The 22,498-nt window shown below is 37.6% G+C and overlaps 1 protein-coding gene across 12 annotated transcripts in view; it reads left to right on the plus strand.

Moving 5' to 3' along the window:
• PPP6R3 (protein phosphatase 6 regulatory subunit 3) overlaps positions 1 to 4,204 on the plus strand; it is a 59,649-nt gene extending 55,445 nt beyond the window's left edge. For all 12 annotated transcript variants that reach the window (XM_040560438.1, XM_040560441.1, XM_040560443.1 and 9 more), the window contains one exon: positions 2,708 to 4,204. In XM_040560438.1, the coding sequence (XP_040416372.1) occupies positions 2,708 to 2,759 (52 nt within the window). In that variant the 3' untranslated portion in view covers positions 2,760 to 4,204. The remainder of the gene's footprint in view (positions 1 to 2,707) is intronic.
• The last annotated feature ends 18,294 nt before the right edge of the window (positions 4,205 to 22,498 follow it).

Consider the following 22,498-nt stretch of genomic DNA (forward strand, 5'->3'; position numbering starts at 1 on the left):
TATGTAGCAGAGCTTTGTTGTATTATGTTTTGACTATACTTTTTGCAAACTAAGGAGGGTGCAAGCCTATTTGATCAAGTTTAGATACTTTCTGGGACATGTTTACAAGCTCGTATGTTTTACTTCCGGTACTAGATATTACACTAAAACACTGCTACCTTCTTCCATAAGCCAGAACTTTCTACTCTGCATATATTCAATGAACTTTAATCAAGAAATGAATTCTAATTGGAAAAAAAATGTATACTTAGTCAAAATGGGAAACCCAGAAACTCAAGACTTTCACAGCCAGCATGTGGATACTAGGTGACTGCCTTCTGAGTAAAGATGCTTCTCTAAACCAACAGAGGGCTCTCAGAGCTAGCAGTTCCTTGGATTGCTTTTGATTATGGGAAATCTCAAGGAACTCCTTTCCTTCAATCTGGCTGGAAGCAATGAAGCTCGGTACTTTCTCTAAAGGTGGCTGTCACAGCAGATCCTCGTATAAGTGCAAAACAAGTGTCTAGATAAATTTAATTGTGCTTTTGGGGCTCCATGCATGTATGACTAGTGGGAGGAGTCACCTAGGTAGGTCTTTGGCTGGTGGCCAGCAATATCAGTGTCTGCTAGGAACCCTGTTCTGTCATGGATTTTTTCCAATCAGTAATTAATTTACTGCTCTTTGAACTGTCAGAATTCCTGTCCATGCAGCACTTGTTTCTTACCTTCCAGGTTTCTCTGAAGTGTTTAACTTTGTCTAGTGCTGTCTCTCTCTTTATCTAATGTGTACATTTTTTTTTAAAAAGTGTTTTTAGTGCTTAGCAGCCAAAGACTTAGCTAGGGGGACTCCTGCTGGTCATGTGCATGTAGAGCACGGACCCAAGAGTGGCTTCTCTGTGATGTACACCATCAGAGAACAGGAGTTACAGGTAACTTTTCTTGTGTAGTTCCAAATGGTATTTATATTCTCTAAAGGAATCTTCAAATGTATTCAATAGACTTGCACTGAATGGAAGTTGAGAGTTTTTTGCTTTTGTTGTTTGCAGCTCTTAATGTTCTTGTGCACTGATTTGATCTCTTCATTTCTGTTAATCCAGAGTAATTGAATCCACATGTTTACACTAACGTCTTACCTAGAACTGTATATACTATTATGATTTTACTTTTGCAGGTTTGGTCTTTATCTTCCCCATACTTTCTGAACCTCTTGTGCTAACGGACTGAAATTCAGAGTATTTTTGAAACATCAGTTTATAGATTAGATTAGTCACTAAAGCAGTTCTTTAAAAAAAAAAAAACAACTCTAGTTTTTACCTGTTATGTCTTTTCTTATTTTCAAATGCAAACTTAAGTACTCCTGATGTCATCTTTTGTCTCACAGAGTAAGATGTGGAGAAGTCTCAGAATTGTGCTTTTTATCAGTGATTGATTCTCTTGAGGAGAGAACAGCATCTGTAGAGAGTGTTTTTTAGCTCAATAAAGATCAATCACATTTCACTGGTGTGCTGAGTTAACTAAGTGCTGTGCCTAATTAGACAATAAGGACTCCAGAAGTGTTGGACTTCAGAAAATGAGTGGGATGAGCATGTAACTAGCTTGTGTTCTCTCTTTTGAACTCTGTGGAATTCCACTCTGAAGAGTTTTATTATACTTACAAGAAAACATTCTTTTCTTGGCTTCACTGTTGAGCTGAATGTTAGAACCTTGTAATCTGAACTGTAGAAATCAGTAGGTATTTTGGAAGAAATAGTGCAGCTTTCACTAGTGACCAGCCATGTCTGAAGAGAACAATGTCTCACGTTGGAAGGGACCCACAAAGATTGTCTAGTCCAACTCCTAGCTCCACACAGGACCACCTAAAAATTAAAGCATATGAGTGTTGTCCAAATGTCTCTTGAACTCCAGCAGGCCATGGTGCAATGACTGCTTCCCTGAGGAGCCTGTTCGAGTGCCCGACTACCCTTTGTGAAGAACATTTTCCTCATATCCTGTCTGACCCTCCCCTGCCCCAGCTCCATGCCATTCCCTCGGTCCTGTCACTGTCCCCAGAGAGCAGAGCTCAGTGCCTGCCCCTCTGCTCCCCTTCATGAGGAAGCTGCAGGCTGCCATGAGGCCTCCCCTCAGTGTCCTCTTCCCTAAGCTGAACAAACCCAGTGACCTCAGTTGCTCCTCATATGACTTCCCTCTAGATTTTCACCATCTTTGCCTTCCTTTGGACACACTCTAATAGTTTTATAGCCTTGTATGATAGCACCCAACAATGCACACAGTACTAGAGGTAATGCAGAGAGCACAGTGGGACAATCGCTTCCCTCGACTGGTTAGCAATGCTGTGCGTAATGTACCCCAGATAGAGCTGGCCCTTTTGTTTGCCAGGGCACACTGTTGACTCATACTCAACTTGCTGTCAACCAGAACTCCCACGTCTTTCTGTTGCACTGCTCTTCAGCCTCTTGTCCCCCTGTACAGTCTGTACATATATCCAAGATTGCCCTGTCCCAGCTGCAAAATCCAGCGCTTGCTCTTGTAAAACTTCATATGGTTAGTACTTTCCCAGCCCTCTAGTCTGTCAAGATCTCTCCACAAAGCCTCTACCCTTAAGAGAGTCAACAGCTCCTCCTAGTTTAGTTAATGTAGTGTTGTCTGCAATCAGGGTATGTGGGAGGGGAGAACATACTTTGGATGCTTCCTGTTTCTTGTATACTTACATTCTCTTTTGGCCTCTTAGGACTGATCAACGCACCCTTTTAGGAGAGACGTCTGTTAATGGCCCTGTATGATACGTGATGTCTACTGCCTTGGCTGAAGAAATGAACTGATACCCAGGTGTTTGAGCATTTCTTGAGGATTTCATCTAGAGCCTGTTGAAGCCAGTCACTGCTGCACTAATTTCGCAAGGGATCAGGACCAGCAACATTTATATTCTAGATTTTAAGACATTGTACAGAAATTCATAAGTGTAAAAATATTGCACATTGAGAAATACCAATAATTTTTGCGTATGTTTATATTGTATTGTTCTAAATAATGGGTGGCCTGTGAAATAAGATCCTGCTACCCATGTAATGATGACAGTAGTGTTACTATAGTTAAAAATGGCTGTAAGAATAGTTTTATAAAAAAGTGAATACACAAATCTAATGTATTTGAGACATAACTATTTGACGATTAGTGTGACCAAAGTATTTAGCAGTTTTTCATACATTTTTCACCTTGTAAAAAGAAAAAGGAAAAAAAAACCAAAAAAACAAAACAATTCATGTTTCTTCCAGGTTGGCGAAGAATTGTAGAACTGAAATGCCCTATAAATGTTATTTTGGTTGTTTTAGCTTACGAAAGTGATTTAAATGAGAATTTTTGGTGTTCAACATTTTACAACAGGTTTTTTAATTGGTAATTGTTTTCTGTATTGTTTAAAACAGATCAAAAATGTAAGTCTATTGGTAGAGATTTTAAGTATTTATTGCTACAACTTAGTTGACAAATTGATGTTACTGTAAAGCCATATGTTCTGTTAAGTCTTGTTTGCTTGAAACAATACCTTACAGGTGAAACACTAGAATATTTGAAGTGCACATGGCTTGTTGTGTTTAAGTGGTTCACCTGCCTTTTAACCCATTCACCAAGATTTACTTTAATACCGAGCATTATACAATGGAACATTTCAGAACAATCTGCGTATTTAAAACGCTATAATCCTCTTAGACAAGTCAAGTAAATGAAATGCCCGTGCTGCTAATGTAATTACAGTACATGCATTTTAAAAGTATATAGTGTTCTTTTAATACAAATTTTGGCAGCAGAGCATGTTAATTGTTACTTTCACTGTACTGATCTGTGTGAGGCTTTCATTTGTATGTTCTAAACCAGTTTTTTTCACAGCTGGTTTGTGTATATATATAGTGATTATGGAAACTAATTCTGTGTAATTTATAATTTTCTATGTCATTGTACAATTCCAACAGCCTTCTCAAACAAACAGAAGCAATATACTGTATATTGCCACATTGTCTGGTGAAAGGGTTAAAGTATTTCACCTGCACTTTTAGATGCAAATCCATTTTTATTTCCTTAATAGTTATATTCATTTATTTTTACATCATTTGTTTCCTGACCAGTATTTAAAGCCAAAAGGATACTCTAAACAATGGCCAATGATTTATTTTAGAAAGCGTCCCAAGCAACGTGCCTAAACATTACATTGCATACAGAAATAATAAATAATTAAAAAAAAAAGTATAATGGCATTGCCCTTATTACTTTGTCTTGCATTTTCTCAGCAAATTTCAGTGGCATTTGTCCTTGCATATTGTTTCAAACTGATTAGTTGTCTGGAAAAGGAGGGGAAAAAACACTATCATAAGTGGAATCGGAAACATTGTCTCTTTATTTATACCTTATATATCATGGAATTGAGTCAGTTTAAATTGTTCCTTCTGTTCACATTGCTTCTAGATCACCTATGTTCTCCCTTCCCATTCTGGATCTGAGTGGTTGTGAGTGCTTTCCTGTGATGTATTCTTTGCATCTCAAAACATGAATTCTGAAGACTTTAATTTAGATCATGATTGTTTACTTTGTATGTGACATCCAGTCATCCACAATAAGAAACAAATCTTGCCTAGCCATTGAGTAAATTTTGTCTTGTTTCATGAGATTCAAGTTACTCGTTTGCTCGGGTTTATGTGATTGTCTCAGTATTTTACCCAGTGCCAGCAAGTTTAAAAAAAAAAAAAAAGGAAAGAAAAAAGCTGCACACTTTGTTCCTGTTTAGCTTTTCAAGCCACGGTTGTAAACTGCCCTAACACTCTGCATGAGAAAGGTCGGGTCTCTGATGCGGTGGAGCAAACCTCCAGCTCCTCAAAGGAGTGTTCTGGTGCAGGTTTAATGCAGTCCAAAGGAAGTAAGCTCACATGAGTTGTTACCTACTGTTAATTAGGAGCTTCCTTGCTCTCTGCTGGAGGAACAAAGTGCCCTTGAATTTGTATTAAGTCCAGAGAACAGTGGTTGCAAATTGTTCATGCAGACTACATAGTGCATGTTCTGCCTCCAGCCCTCCTGGTATCAGAGCTGAGCAGGTTACTCTGAAAGTCTTTGCAGATGACTCAGCGTTGAAGGAAACCTTCATATGGTAAGGCATACCTAGTGGGAATCTCCAATTACGATACAGAAGCTTTGACTGTAAAATTTAGGTGAAGGTTAATGGTCACATTAAGTCTTAATTTGCATATGAGGGTGCTTGGTGCTCTCATTTGAGCTATGCTCTATATCTTTTTCTGTGGCATGAGAAAGTGTGGACTATAAACTGCATTTTCTAAGTGACTAAGTAACCAGTTCTTTCATCAAAAGGAGAAAGCAGCTACTTCCAAAATACACTGTTGTGCCAAGCCTGTGAAGAATGAGGAAAGTAGTCTTGGGGTAGTATGACAAAGTCATATGGAATCTAGATTTCCCAGTGACACCGGAACATTTACTAGGAGCTAGAAATTAATATTCACAAATGTGCAGTGTAACCAAAATGTTAGAGGAAGACAACAGGAAAAAGGGAAGATCCCTCTCTATTGCAATTCCCAAATGCTGGCTTGAAGGAAGTAAGCAGAGACGTGTACAAAGTTAACAAGTTTTGAAGGAGTCGGAGTGGGCTTGTAATTCTTAGTATCAGGCAATCTCTTGTTTTCTTTTTGGTCATTGCAACATTTAATTGAACTAGAGAGAAAATACCAAGTCTTTCTACCTGGCTAACTGGCTGCAAGATAATGGAGTGCTGCAAACAAGAACCTTAGGGTGGCCTTGCACTCCTGAGAGATTTTTTTTTCAAATAGACCATGGCCATAATGGCTGTGTCTTGTTGTTTATGGGGGAAAAAGATGAAATTAGGGCATGACTAGAGTTGCATTAGAAGAAAGAAGAAAGTGTACAGTAACTGAATCCTCTAAGTTGCTAAGATGAATATAGAACTTATGCTGTGGGATGAGTACTTTGTACTGAGATTTGACCCTCTGGAATGTAAAAATTTAGAAACTCAAATATTTTTGTTGCTAGACAGAAAAAATAAATTTCTTAGTTTTCTATTAGCATCTACTATCTTAAGAAACTAATGTTTCTCTCTAGACTTTTTACAAAGACTGCACATTTAGTCTTCGTTTAAACTTGAAGGATGCAGGCTCTGATGATGTGGCATGTTTGAGACCAAAAATAGTTAATTTTTAGGATTGTTTTGGAGACTGTCATAACATGCAACTATATATTGTGAAGGTATACCGCAGGCTCTTAGCTGTAGGACTTAATATGGTCTCTGTACCATTTACTCCAGTTTTCATTGGAACTAGTATTTCTCTGCTTGGGTACTGTAACCTTTCACAATCTTCACTGTGTTTTCAGAAAGAAACTTTTTTGATCTAAGTAGTCTGAGGAATTTCACTTCAGTCTTGGTGTAGTCTAAGGTACTTTCTCATGGAAGTGCAATGTTCCTCCTAAAGGTTTCTGTTTTGCATGGATCAAGAACAAAAACAACAAAAATAATAATAATAATAAAAAAAACCCCTCACCCTCTTTTGTTGGAAGGGTTGACTGTTAAGTGTAATGGGGCAAGAATGATTTTTGTTAACCAATGTAGTGTTCTACAAACCTGAGAATGTTTAGAAGCTCAAAAATAAACAGGCTTTTCTATTAGCTACAACTTTTCTGTTCAAGAGATATAAAGGGAATAATGTTTACTACTCAGGTGACAGCCTTACTAGGTCTTAAGCTTACTGAATATATGTGCAAGGACTGCTCATTACCTTCTTGCCGTAAGCAGCTTCTATAGTGTCTGCAGATGAAACTGATAAAACACTGCAGTAAATAGTAGAGTACCTGAAACAAACTTCCTCTTGCAAGAAGTAAACGAGGGGCAGCAAAGTCTGTCTGTGTCAATACTGCCTAAATACGGCTCAGTGTAAAAGAGACTTGTATCCCTTTTGTCTAAGGGCTTTGTCAGGATAATTGCTTGCAGAACTTAAGAAAAGAGAACAGTGCTAGAGATACAATTTTTCTACACTTAAAAGGAGAAAATTACAGCCAGAGTGACAGATATATGATTCCAGCTTTTAATTATTTTTATAGTAAAAGTAGCTCTGGCTTTCAGTGCATTAAGAATCCTGGCAATGTTGTATTTGGCATGCTCTTTTGCTAGATGTCTCATAGAAGATTGCACAAAACCAATATTCAGGACACTGCACAAAGATACAGTGATGTGTTGTAAGAATTACAAAAATGACATGCTCAGGATGCTGCAGGCTTTTATGAAGTAAATGTTCCTTTTTGATACAATTTAGAAGCTAATTAGAGGTGAAGGCTGATAAGTAAAAGCATGCATGTCTAAAGCTTAAAGAGACCTCTTCTGTGAATCTGTACACCAAAGAATGTGACACCAAAGAATGCGGAATTTCACTTCATTCCTACTGCTTTATGAGCCCAGTAATTTGCCACTGACTGTATATAAAGAACATTAGTTATATTAACTGTTTACTTTTAATAGTTCTGGATAGCATACTTTACTACTAGCAACTAAAAAACAAAAAACAAAAACAAAAACTACCATTTTAGTAATCTAGTTTGTAATTGATAATAGGTCTAAAATTCTGATGTGGCATATCTTTTATATATTAGGGGGTTAGATGTAACTGAAATAATAAAAGCCATTTTTACACATATCTAAAGACCTCCCTGACGAGTAGGGTGACCCAGAGCACATTGCACAGGATCATATCCAAGATAGTTTTGAATATGTCCAGAGAAGGAGACTCCACAGCCTCTGTGAGCAACCTGTTCCAGTGCTCTGTCACCCTCACAGTAACAGAGCATTTTCTCATATCTAGCTGGAATTTCCTGTGGTTCAGTTTGCACCCATTGCCTCTTGTCCTGTTGCTGGGCACCACTGAAAAGAGTCTGGCCTCATCCTCTTGACACTCTCCCTTCAGATATTTAAACACATTGGTAAGATCTCTCAGTCTTCTCCAAGCTGAACAGGCCCAGCTCTCTCAGCCTTTCTCCATAGGAGAGCTGCTCCAGTCCCTTAATCATTTTAGTAGCGCCTTCATTGGATTCACTCCAGTAGCTCCATGTCCCTCTTGTACTGGGGAGCCCAGAACTGGAAACAATGCTCCAGGCGTAGCCTCGCCAGGGCTGAGTAGAGGGGGAGGATCACCTCCCTCAACCTGCTGGCAACACTTCCTAATACACCCCAAGGTATCATTGGCCTTCTTGGCCACAAGGGCACATTGCTGCCCACCAGGACTCCCACGTCCTTCTCCACAGAGCTGCTTTCCAGCAGGTCACCCTCCAGCCCGTACTGGTGCTTGGGGTTATTCCTCCCTACCTGCAGGACCCTGCACTTGCCTTTGTTGAACTTCCTGAGGTTCCTCTCAGCCCAACCCTCCAGCCTGTCAATCTCCCTCTGAATGGCAGTACAGCCCTCTGCGGTATCAGCCACTCCCAGCTTTGTGTCATCAGCAAACATGTAAAGGGTGCACTCTGTGTCATCATCCAGGTCACTGACGAATAAATTGAACAAGACTGGACCCAGCACTGACCCCTAGGGGACACCGCTCGCTACCGGCCTTCAACTAGACTGCACCGCTGAGCACAACCCTCTGAGCTCTGCCATCCAGCCAATTATCAATCCCTCTGTGGTGGTTTTACTCAGCTGGGCAGGTGAGGTCCACCACAACCTTCTCTCCCTCCCCCTTCTAAAAGGGAAATGGGGAGAAAATACTATGAAAAGGGCTCAAGGGTTAAGGACAGAGATAAGGGCAGGGAGATCACTCAACAATTATTGTCACGGGCAATACAGATGCAACATAAGGAGATTAATGTCGTTTATTGCCTCTCACTAATAAGCTAGAGCAGTGAGAAACTCAAAGCAAATGAAAAACACCTTCCCCCCATCTACCCTCTTCTACATCATACCCCTGAGCAGTGCAGGGGAATGGGAAATGGGGGCTGCGGTCAGTCGCTAACACTTCATCTCCACCGCTCCCTCACGGTCACTCTCTGCCCCTGCTCCACGCGGGGTCCCTCCCACGGGATGCCGTCCTTCCCAAACTGAGCCTGTGGGGGCTGCCCACAGGCAGCAGCTCTTCAAGAACTGCTCCAAGGTCCGTCCACCTGCTCCACCGGGGGCTCCTCCACGCGCTGCAGCGTGGAGATCTCCTCCATGTGAGACCCATGGGCTGCAGGGGAACAGCCTGCTCCACCAGGGGCCTCTCCACAGGCCGCAGAGGAACTGCTGCTCTGAGGCCTGGTGCACCTCCTGCCCTCCTGCTGCACTCACCTTGGGGGCTGCAGGGCTGGGTCTCACTCCTCGCTCTCCCAGCTGCTGTTGTGCAGCAGTTTTTATTTTTATTTTTTCCCTTTCTTAAATCTTCTCTCACAGAGGCACAACCAACATGGCTTATTGGCTCAGCTCTGCCCAGTGGCAGGTCCCTTTGGAGCAGGCTGGAACTGGCCATTATTTAAAATGGGGCAGTTTCTGGATTCTTCTCACAGAGGCCACCCCTGCAGCCCCCCACTACCAAAACCTTGCAACATAAATCCAACACACCACCTCATTGTTCAGACATCTATCCTACACTTCCTGAGCTTGCCTGAGGATGTTATGGAAGACAGCGTGTTCAGACTTCAGCCTTGCTGAAGTCAAGGTAGACAGCATCCACTGCTCTCCCCTCATCCACCCAGCCAGTCATCCCATTGAAGGTTATCAGATTGGTTAAGCTTGATTTCCTTTGTGAATCCCTGCTGATTACTCCTGATCACCTTCTTATCCTCCATGTGCTTGGAGCTGACCTCCAGAATGAACTGTTCCACCACTTTTCCAGGGATGGAGGTGAGGCTGACTGGCCTGTAGTTTCCTGGGTCCTCCTTCTTGCCCTTTTTGAAGACCGGAGTGACACTGACTTTCTTCCAACCTCATGTGCCTCTCCTGTTCTCTGTGACCTCACAAAGATGTTGGAGAGTGGCCTAGCAATAACATCTGCCAGCTCCCTCAGCACTCATGGGTGCATCCCATCAAGGCCCATTGATTTGTGGGTGTTGATTTTGCCTAAATGATGTCTAACCTGATCCTCCTCGACCAAGGGAAAGTCCTCCTTTCTCAGACTCTCTAGTGTCTGAGATTCTTGGGGGCTGATCTTAGCAGTGAAGACAGATCAAATACAGCTTTCAGTAAGTCTGCCTTCTCTGTATCCTTCACCACTGGGGCACCCACCCCGTTCAGCATCAGGCCCGCATTTTCCCTAGTCTCCCCTTTGTTACTGATGTATTTGAAGAAGCCCTTATTGTTGTCCTTGACATCACATGCCAGATTTAATTCCAAGTTGGCCTTCATCTCATCTCTGCATATTCTGATAACATCCATAAGTTTCTTGTTTACTAGTCAGAAAATAAATAAGTAAATAAATAAATAAAATTGAAGTGATCTCTGACTTTGGACAACAGTTACATAGATTGCAGTATGTTCAATTTCTTTCTTAGGCAGCTCAACAGGTAGCTCTGTTAAGTGACAGACAAAAAATACAAACTGAGAAAGGTAACATAAAGAAGCAGTGACAAGAAGAATGCTAAGGAATTTAGTAATTATCCTATGACTTAGTAAATATCCTAAGTTGAACCGTATAAACAAAGTGCTTCAGATGAATGTCAGTTCCAATTTCAGAAACATGCCTTTAAAGAGTATGCTCCATTTCAGTTATTAGGACTAGCTTTCCAGGGTGAAACCACATTTTTAATGCTGTCTCATGGGCTTTTGAGGTATGTTTAACTTTAATTTCCCATTTTTGCCAAAAAATAAAATGTATCTACATTTTCTAATTTTATTCCTTACTACAATCTATGCTTGCTTGTTGTTGTCTTTGTCTCCTTAAAAAAATCTGCAGAGCAGGCCTTATGTTTGCAGTTTTCCACTCCTCTAGTACGAACTGGTGTTTATCATCTTGTACCAAGAGCAGTTATTCTCTGTTCTGCCCTTGATATGGAGCACTGATGTCTGAGGACTTCTCACTTGTGCGAACTTTTGGAGGTAAATAAAACAACGTAAGCACTACTATACTAACCACTGCAGAGCCTGCACCCCAAATCTCTGAGGACAAACATGAAAAACTTGTATTTTTCCTTTTCATTGCTTTCCCTCCTTTAGTTACAGGCTAAATCATTCTCCTCATAATCAGTACATAAGAACTCAATATCGCCATTTCATATTTGCTCCTTGTATCATAAATTTCATCATACCCACTCTCTTCATCTCTGTTGTGCTCTCCTTTTCCACAAACATCTCCTGTGGTAGGAAATGCTCGGCCTATTAGTTGCAGTGGCCATATAGCAATAGTACACTTCTGTAACCGAAATGAAATGAAAGAGCTTCTGAACTTGGGTCCTGAAATCCTCAGCTGTAAACATTCCTGTAAATCTTCTGAGTCCATACATCCACACGACTAGGAGTCCTAAATTAAGACTTGTGTGTGTGCTATCCGGGAAGGGTTTGAAAGTATCTGAATTCAACATTAACACTAGAAAAGATGAACTTTTTTTTTGCTTTTTGGTGGTGTCGCTGGGATATAAAAACCAAAACCAAAACCAACCAACCAAACAAAAACCCCACATATTTCTCTCAGATATACACAGGCAAAAGCTTGGGGCTTATTTGGAGTTCATAGAGGTGGAGTGCTGATTTTACGCGACCAAGAAAACAGGAGGCTCATCTCTTATAAACACATTAATGCTGCCATTGCAAAGGAGTTAGGTATTTATCAAGTTATCCAAGTTGACAAAAAATAAATAAACCTGCAGAGGGTATTTGGACCGTTCTGGCTTCTTAGAAATATCCATCTGAAAGTAAAATAATACATTTTCTGAAATACTGAATCATAGGTGAAAGTGAGCTAATAATTCTCCTCTGAGCTCACAAACCAGCTGCTCAGATTTTTTGAAGATGTCATGAAGTTGATGTCAAATCAGCTGATGTCAGCTGATAAAATGAACGTTAATACCTGCAGTTCTAGACGTGATTTCAGATTTCTACTGGATCTTTGATTTTTTTCTGGTTAACAAACAAACAAACAAAAAAACACTATTGGTTCATACAGGCAAAAATAATCTAAGAAATTGATTCAGAATTTGATGCTTTAGTATGAGTAAGAATAATACGTTTTATATCTTTTACAAGCTCTTTTGTGATTATTGAAATATAAGTTATTATTATTATTGAAATTTACTAATTTAATAGATTTAATAAATTGTTGAAATTTATTACTTTGATAATTATTAATGAGTAATATCATGGCAAATTCCAAAATTATGAAGATTTTTATGAGTAGATCTGAAACTTAGTCTTAGAAAATGAAGAATGATGAACAATAGCCATGACCTAATAATACTTTGAAATGGGATTAAAAAATAAATAAATAAATAGGTAAGTTTTTGAATAATAGGAGTATATCTGAAATCTGAAGGGGAAAAAGCCTGTTGAAGTGCTGTAAAGCAAGAAGGGACCACCAGAGCTGTTCAAAGACCAGACATTCCCTTTAGTTTATCTATGCATGTCTGTGTGCAAGTTGGGGTGAGCTGTCCTTTACTGACCCTGATACGATATGTAAGCTCTACATTTTTACGCAGTCAGTGAAGCTGTGAGGCATAAGGTCATACATCAGCTGAACATAAATCAGTAGTTGGAGGAGTCAGATAAAAGCAAACATATTACTGAGAAATTTACCAGAGTATTTCCTGTATTCATGAAAAGGTCAGCTGTAGAACTTGAGGGCAGCTTTGTGTTTTAAAAAAAAATGTAACCATTTGGACAGAGAACATAGAAAGCTATGTGAATTATAGAGATCTAGTAAGTATAACTTATGAAAAACACTTCTACAAATTTTTGGTTAGCTGGTAGATAATTGAGGTGAGAAGTAAATGTTCAGACGGGAAAAAGACTATTGCAAGAAAATAGAAAACCTTGGTCTCCAAAGCTGCATTTTCAGCCACTGGATTCTTGATAACATACTGTCTGTCCACTTATATTGACACAAAAAAATAATTATTGTTCTACTTACAGTTAAAGTTTGCCTACAATAAAATTATGCAAAAGCCTGGAAAGTTTGTCTTCCTGATAACAATTCCTTGCAAATTTCCAAAACAAATACAACATGGATCTTTTGAGTCATCTGTTTTACTGTGAAATACAGCTTGTGGTCTAAATTGATTAGATGAATGTTCTGTTGCAAATAATCTACATCCTGTAGATGGGGTTATCAGACTATATGCAAATGAAGGAAAATCCATTTTTTTTAATTTATCTGAAATCAAATACTTATTTCAGAATAAGTGACTTGGAAATGCCTGACGTCATGTTCTCTACTGTGCAGTTCTTTATTTTTGAAAAAGAAATAAACTTTTCTATCATTTATTGTAATAAAACAATCTTTGATAAAATAATATAGGAAAGAACACCAATGCAGACAACAGGCAAGTGATTTAAAACAGATGTGAAATTCCCTCTATGTGGAAAATTATAGGCACTGGTGATGACATTAGACGCATATGACTAATCACAGTTAATGCTTGCTGTTGCCAATTAGACTTATTAGCACAAGCAATTTGAGCACAGGATGACATCACTTTAATTACTGTAAGCAGCTTGTTCATTTATTGAGTAGTGTGCATTTAGAAGAGGGTTACTCTATCTACAAATTAATCATAACCTTCTTCATCATTAGAAATTCAGGAAAACTGAGGGAAGAAAGACTTTACCATGGAAAGAGAAAAAATTGGGTGATGAAAGTCTGACAGTAATTTTAGTATTTTACTACTATTTTATTTTTTGATAAAAAGACAAAAGCTATTGTATGATTTCTGTCTGAAAGCTGTATGAGTGGGACAAAATTGCTACCATTAGAGTTAAGGCAAGACATTATGACCATTAGGTGGTAGCAATGCAAAAAAAATCTTGTGAAGAAGTACAGCAAAAAAATAAGGCTGAACATATCTAGAGGGAAAAAAAAAAAAAAAAAAAGAAACCCAGAACTTATTTTCTACTCTTTTATCATATGAAGATGCACTCCATTTTGTTAGTCATCTGTACATGCTCAGTTCCTTTGCACACGGAAAGAACTTTTTTCTCCCTTTCTGGAGCAGTGATTTTTTGTGGCAGACTGCCACAGCTTGTTCTCAGGATGAGTATATTTCTGTTCAGAATGATCTCTCCTTTCTCATTTCTGTGCTGAAGTCTATACTGTGAAGATCTCTAGCAATACATACCGAAGTGTTAAAGGGCAGAGGTATATACACAGCAGCAATCCAAGTGAAATTGTAAGATTTTTCAAAAAATGAAGGCATTTGACAAATTCTGTCTGGCTTGTCAGTGGCTTGCTGATTTGTTGTTGTTGGTTTTGCTGTTGTTTTGTTTGTTTGTTAGTTTTTAAAATAAGGTCACCACTTATGAGTTTCTTTGCTCTGGGTGCACACAGAGTGCAATATTGCCTGAAAAGTTACGATGCTTTTGTCAAAGACTGGGATCACAACATCTGACATTCTATGATGACACTATCAAAATAGTTGTGAGACATGGATGAGGTTGAAGAGTAAATGTGAAGACTGCTGTATTTTCCTGGCTGCAGAAAGTTATTTTTATTCTTCGTGAGTTCTTTGCATAAACTTAAAAAGCAAAACAAAATATCAATATCGACAACACCACCACCTGTGGTGTTTCCAGCCCGAAGGGTACAAAAACTACAAGGTATATTTGAAATGATAGTCCTATTAGCAAACATTGGTGGGCAGTAAATTTTCCATTGTTGTTTTGATTTTTTTACCCATGGTAAATGGTAATGTTGTCTACCATTGCATCACCAGTGAGCAATTCTGGGCCACAGAAATTATTTCAAAGAAGGACTTGGCCAGTGTTATTCAAGGAACAAAGCCCAAAGGAGAAAGAATTAGCACTTCAGGCTGCTGTGTAGGAAAGGGCATTGAGCCATTGGCTGCAGAAAAGAGAATCTCTAGAGAAATGTGGAGCAGCATATTCATTTCAACATTGTTCTTCACTAACTGTGAGCATCCCAGACATGAAACACAGCTTTGCACACATTTGGACACTTTAGCCTTTGAAAGGCTAAAACTGGCCTAGTCTATACAAACAGTATTCCACTCACCAATTCTCCTGACATGTTACTATTTAAAATAATGTCATTTGCATAGGAATTTTAATGACTCGTGCAGATGCAGTGCTGTGTGTGAGGAATCCAGTGAACCCCTGATCACTAGTTTGCATCACTCTAATAATCTAATTCACATTTTGATAAGATGTGGGGGAGGCAAGAAAGGAAGGGGCAATCATACCACTGTAGTTTAAGTTGTTTGTAAATATACAATTCAATAGGGAGGAAAAAGACCTTGCCAATGTTTTTGATATTTTGTGATGAGGTACAATTAAAAGCATATTTACTATGCAACTGGTATTCTGCTCTGATCTGGCCAAGACTAGCTATTAGAGCTATCCCAAGCAAGTGTTATTCTCTGTCACTGCTGATGGCTCTTTCCATAATGCTGCCAGCTATTGTATTCAACTTGTTGGCAGGGTCCTCTCGCTGCATTTATCTAGTTTGGAATTTAGATATCCCTGTCTGCTAAGTGTGGAGAACAGGCTCAAACTCTGCTAGTCCTGATCCTATCCCATTATTCTTTGGCATGCCCTGGGAAATTACTAATTTTTATCAGGTTGCATTTGCACAGACTATGGGGTTCTTTCAAAGACAGAAGTCACTGTGTGATCTCCAGGCTTAGACTGATAGAAAGAAGTAATGTAAAAAGACAGAATTGGCTTTTGTGCTTGTTTCGTGACCTGAGGTTCTATTTTGGCTGACCACAGTAGTCAGCAGCACGTTAGTCTGTACTTACCTTATGCAAAAAATTTCTATAATGAATGCATTTCCCAGTGGTGAACTACCCACCTCACTCACATTAGAGACTCACAAATGCTTTTTACTCTATCACACCTAGTCACATTGCTCATGAAGCAAATAAGGAGCATTCAGCATAATTATATTTCCATAATACTAATGCTTCTTATGTTTCCTTTGTGCTGATCTTTCCAGAGTCTTCTGCAACCCTTTATATTATTAATACAATTTTCTTTGGCTAGTTTTTTAAAGTAAAAAATCTAAATAAGCCTATATGTTTTAGAACAGTCTGAAATATCTTATCTTAAGCCAGCTTTCACAGGGAGCTGCAAAATCAGGAATGCTTGCAAAATAGAAGTACAGAGTAAACAAAAATATGTAACTCCCAGTAAAAATATATAAAAAGTGAGCTTAAGTGCAAAGCATATAGATATTGTTCAGAGCAACTGAGTAATTCTGTGCTAGCTGTTCAGTCATCCAATGATCTCATTCTCATTCCATGTCAGTGTCAAACTATCTGTAAACATGCTGTATCAACAACAGAGTCCAAGCCCTGTTCAACTTTCGTTGGCTCTTTAATACGCAGAACTTTATTGCTACTCCCATGGGACAGCAGCTACTGTCTCAGCCTGTATTGTACAGGGCCAACCTGACCACCAGATAGTACTCAATAAAAGACTTCCTATCTAACTGTAGTGGGTAGATATGTTAACCTTCCGTAAGACTGTCTAAATTCCCATCCTCTGTCTTCCCTCCCTGTTTTTTAACTGTCCTGATTTAATTACAGAAGTTCATTATAGTCCCATCTTAGGAGGCAATGAGTTTATCATTGGTAGAACACTTGGATACAAGCCTGTAACCTAAACTGTGTTTCTGGTCATCTCAAGATACCTACACCCTGATGAAGGGGATCCCACTTCTCCATTTACTTTTAAAACACGGTTATCAATTATTGATGTGGAAAAGGCTGCACATAGAAAGGTGATAAAATTTGTCCTCTGAACTGAAATAGGAGAGCAAAAATGGAAGTAAACTGCACCACGTTGCAAAATGACTTCACAATATTGAATAAAAACAGACAATATTCTAAAGAATAAATAATATTCTACATAATATTCTGAAGAATACTATTCTGAAGAATATAGAATAACAATAAAAGGTACTGAGAGCAATAGCAGAGATGATCAAAGGTAAGAAACAGCATATACCAAAGATAAATAGAATTTGTCTTCTGTGCTGAAAAAGTGACTGAGAACACGATGAAGAGTTTTAAAATCATGAAGAGAAAATGATCAGTTTTCTACACCACAAGAAGTTCATTGAACTAAATTATCAAGCCGCAAATTTAAGAAAAGGAACTACATAACTAAATTTGGAACACTGCTACAAATTACTGTGGAGGAAAAATCTTGGACAGGTTCAAAAGTGGTTAGAGAAATTAATGGCAGAGAATAAAAACATCAGGACTGTTCAGTGTATTGAAGCACCCCTCAGTTCAGGAAGTCCACATGCCACAGGCTGTTGTAAAAGAGGGGATATCAGCAGCAATGTCACTTCACTTGTCTTTTTCTTTTTTCTTTCCCCAGCTATCTATTACTGTCTCTCTGAGTCAGATCAGTAGTAGATGCCTGCTTGAAAAAGCAAGCTTTGAACAAAATCTGTATTAAAAGGAGGTATTAAAATGTAAAACATTCTCATTCATGTAAACAGACTTATGTATTAATCACAGAAATACTGGCATAATCAGACATTTTAAAGTATGAATGGAAATTTTCTATCAGCTAGCTTCAGATTTATTAGATGAGATATTAGTTGCACTCCAGCAGTGCCTCCAGCTAAGGGGAGTGAGTCCCAAAGCAATGTGTGTGATTATGACTATATTTTCATATAGTATGTCTACAGGGATTAAAAATTGTTTTGAAAGTGGAGACTGACTTCAGAGTCATCTAATTCATCACTGAGATACAGTCTTTTTATGCCAGTTAGTTGCTTTTGCCAACTGCAGTTGAAGAAATATTTTAGTTGGAATATTAGAGCTTGCCAATAGTTCATACACTTTCCCTACACTTGAGTTTAATAGCTACTTAGTCTAAGTAGTACCATTATGATAGTAAGTTAACTGTGCCAAAATCTGGAAATATTGACATTAAAGCTATTTCAAAACACCGATTCTTCCCCTTAAGAAAGTTCACCCTTTCTTTATGTCCTCTTGGAGACTCTAAATACTGGTTAGAGTTTGGAATAAGTTATACATCCTACGTCTTTATAACAGAGTCCTGCTTTAGAGCAAATCATACATCAAGAACTGTTTTCTTTTTCCATTGATTTCTATTCTGTATTACAAAAACACTTACACAAGGATGATCTTTACACAACAATAATTTCATTACTTTTCCCCAATGCATGTTCCCTGCAAGCAGGTTTTAATTCTTTATTCTTTTCTGTTAAAATTGCTTCTTAAATTTTGATCTGTGATGCAATCTCCATAGAAGTAATATATATTACTTGTTTAATTGAAATATTTCTTTATTATATGATAAACTGCCAAACACTGTTACCAAGAATACCCCGATATTTTGATATAACTCATATTTACCTACATCACAGGAACATTTATAGTTAGGTTAGATTGTAGTTTATGAAGATGAACTCACAGAGCAGTTGAAAGAATTCCCAAAAGCTTTATTTAAGCATTCTCTCTTTTTTACTAGAAGCTATGTTTCTGGGGAGTAGAAAGTATTTTTCAGGGTGAAGGACTTGGCAGTAGGCCTAATTCTTTAATATCAACAGCATATCAAAAACTTCAACATCCACAACAGCTTAAATTATTGGCCTTCTTTTTTGTCATTTTTTTTTCTAGAGCATACATGCTGCATAACATTGTGTTAAGTGAAAGTGTAACCACAAATTAAAAAAAAATGTTTCTAGAAACCTTCATATCATTTATTAAAATGACCGTAATTCTTTAAGACATAGCTACAGAATAAAAGGAAAATTTCAGCTACATCTATGGCTGAAAAGAAAATATGCTATCAAGAACAGGTACAATAGCAGATGATAGGTAAACCAAAAAGTAGAGTAGGTCAGCATTTGACCTATGGTCTGTAAAGTGCTGGAATCAGCTGAGGAAAAGGAAGGCAGAAAGGAAGGAGGGAAGGAAGAAAGGAAAGGAGGGGAAGAGGGAAGAAAGGAAGGGAAGAAAGGAATGGAGAAAACTGTATCATCTTGAAGTCGGGGATGGCAATCTAACAGATTCTGACAATTTCCCTCTGCCTTTTTTTTTTTTTTCTCTTTTTAAGTACTAATACCATCCACATTTTTTTCTGATGAATTATCTGAGCCCAAGGTGCTCTAATTACATCCTTAAACCAGGTGATGGAAGAACACTGATTTTATAAACTATTTCACAAACAACGTGTTTAATATTTACTATCATAAATATTTTTTATTATATAACTTTATAACAATTTCAGCAAAATTCAATGTGAAGGAGCCAGAGGAACCAGACCGAGCAATAAAACAGAATCTAGCAAACAGAATGATAAGGATACATAGATGTGCATACAGACAAATGTAATTCACTTTGCTTACAGTGGAATTTGTCTGCGGATAAGAGGACTAATTTACTATTTAATGTTTTCCAAATAGTCTATGAATTAGTACTTTGTTTTAAAAATGCTGTCTTGAGAAAAGATTAGTGTGCTTCTTAATAACCCAGAATGACTCACAAGGCTTCATGGTTGACACCAATTGCATTTTAAAGGTCTTCATTTGCAGAATTCTAATAAAAAACATTTTAGATGCCTCTAAATATTGAAATGGTTTTGAAATCATTAAAATTTCCCTAAATATCACATACATTCTTCAAATAGGAGTTAATGCAGGAATAAAAAGCAAATAAAATAAGCAAGCTAACCATAAATATACATAAAATGAGTAAATTTCATTTATACAAACTGTGAATGCCATTTTCTAACAGTAGACCGTACAGTGATAACTGACAGATAAATGTGATGCTCTTTAAAGATACGGTAACAATTTCTGAAACCAAGATCAAGATTTCTGTTATGAGAGAAATCATGGAAAAGAAAATGATCTAGCTATTTCTAACATCTGAGCTTCAGGTCAGAAAAAAAGCAGAACTGCCACTTCAAAGGATAAGATTTTTTTCTTACTGTTCTAAAACTGCTGTAATTACTAGCATTATGCACACAGGATCTATAGGACCTTTGCAATTAAAGAAACTATCTAATATGTGGCAAGTCCCTGCTGTTTATGCAGTCAACAATGAATCTTCCAGCATTTTTTTCATTAGCTGATGTTTTCATACTTGAATTACAAATGAAAATGTGGCCATGAAAAACATCACATTTTTAACAGTCACGGTCTAAAATTTGAAAGCACGTCTGTGATATTTATTTCAGAGATGCAATTCAATGCAGTCTTAGGACAGCACAAACTGAGTTTTTTCACCTTCATGGTTATAATTTTTTAATTAATATTTTTAACAAGCTTGTTTTCTTCAGGTTGAAGTCTATAACAGAAGATTTAGTCAACACTAACATTCTTCAGACTTATTTTGAAAATATATTTATTGTTGCAGTCTTACTTTACTTGTATGGTAAATGAATAAAAGAAGGAAAAAGTGGTCATTCACAGAATCAAATGAAATACATAAATGTCCTTTAACAGATGGGGCATTTATCTTTCTTCTGTTCTGTTCATTTTATTGAGGTGTCTATTTTTCTGAGTGGAACATGGGAAAATAGAATATGGAACAAACCTGGAGTGACCTCATTTAAAAATAAGACATCTCAGTTTATCTGAAATAATGAAAAATTAAAAGCACATATCTTACTTTACCTTGCAGCATGTTCAAAGAAGTTTCTGTGATAAATTCAGAAGGTGTCTGCTGCTAAATAATGCAGCAGAAGGATTTGCATTGTTTCCCCTACATTGGCTGGTGAATGTTCCCCTACAACGAAGTTTTCCAACTGCTTATGCTCCCAATTTAGCTCTTAAAATACCAAGAATTTCAGCAAGTTCTTACTGGAAGCTGTTTGCCAGTGAGGCTTTATATACTGTTTTGATTATAATGCACAAAACTTGAAAGATTATAAGCTAATTTTGAAACTATCCTTTTCAGACGTCACATTTCATAACCCTTTGTCTTTTTGCACCTTTAGCTGTAGTTCAACTTGTTTTTCTTGAATTTGTGAGTGTAAATAACTGCCTACTTACAAAACATTAGGTTGTACTTCCTACAGCAGTTGATAGCTCTACTAGTTCTACTTAAAGGGACCCCTAAGAGCAATAGGATATTATACTGGAGCAGAATATCAATTACCAGGAGAATTTTTGAAAGGAAGCTACATTTATATACACTAAATTTGACAAAGTTCTCCAGAAAATTGGCGCAGATTATCTGCCATACCAGTCAAGATATTAAGATATTTTAATAAGAATATTGAAACTTATTGAGCAATAGCCTTTGGATTTTACTTAGAGTGATATAATGTTAAAGAGTTGCTTGTGTTCAACAGGCATTTTAAAAATGCCTGAAATAACCTCTGTATAAGTCACAGAAAGAACCCATCTTTTAAAGCTGTAAACAAGTCGGGAGACAACTGAAAGCTGATGAAGCCCAAAAGTCCTCTCCGTATAAACAAGAATGTTATACTAATTTTCCATAAAAGTGACTGGATTTGGCATGTTACAAGATACATTTTTGACCACTTGGTAGTACAAACATAGAAAGGTCTATGGAAAAGAGTGGTGTGAAAAGAAGAAAAAATGCTAATAAGACACTGTTTTACATAGTAAGGAGGAATTAAAAAAAAAAGAAAAAGTAATTTAAGCAATAAATAGCTAACTAATAGTCTATTTTTATGGATCTATGGATATCTTTACCCAATAGTGGAGGTAGTCCTTCTGACCACCCATAATATTTATTTGTTGAATCACGTGTGGGCGATGCCAGATTCTGTAGTTATATCAATTCTCTTCACAAAGATGTATGAATGATATTCTGGACATATAAAGAAAAATAAACTGGAAACAGAATAAACATAATTATTCCCATTTTTATGAAAACACACCTTGAGAAGAGCGTTTTATTACAGAAACATTTATAAAATTGCTTGTTTTCTTCTTGAAGTGCTAATGCACACCATTTACCTTTTCTAGCCAGTAGATATCTAATGAAAAACAGGCGTAAGTATTTTAATAGTCTATAATTTTACTTGTTTTTTTCCAGTATATGCAAAGCTTATTTGATAAATATTATTCAATTACACAAGAAAACTAGTAGGCTAGCTGTCTGCCAGACATATTTCTGCATTTTTCTGGTTTATTTAATTTGCTTTATTTGATTATTTAGGGAAAAAGTAGCCTGTAAATTTTCAGTAATAATTGAACTGCTGGGAAGGAAGGAAGGAAGGAAGGAAGGAAGGAAGGAAGGAAGGAAGGAAGGAAGGAAGGAAGGAAGGAAGGAAGGAAAGAGGATAACACACAGGGAAGTACCTAACCATTGAACTAATCTGAAAAAAAGTACCCTTTTGTTTTACCTCAACATTTGTAGACTTGAAGTATTACAA

This window comes from Cygnus olor, chromosome 5, assembly GCF_009769625.2.
Source record: "Cygnus olor isolate bCygOlo1 chromosome 5, bCygOlo1.pri.v2, whole genome shotgun sequence".
Taxonomy (NCBI): domain Eukaryota; kingdom Metazoa; phylum Chordata; class Aves; order Anseriformes; family Anatidae; genus Cygnus; species Cygnus olor.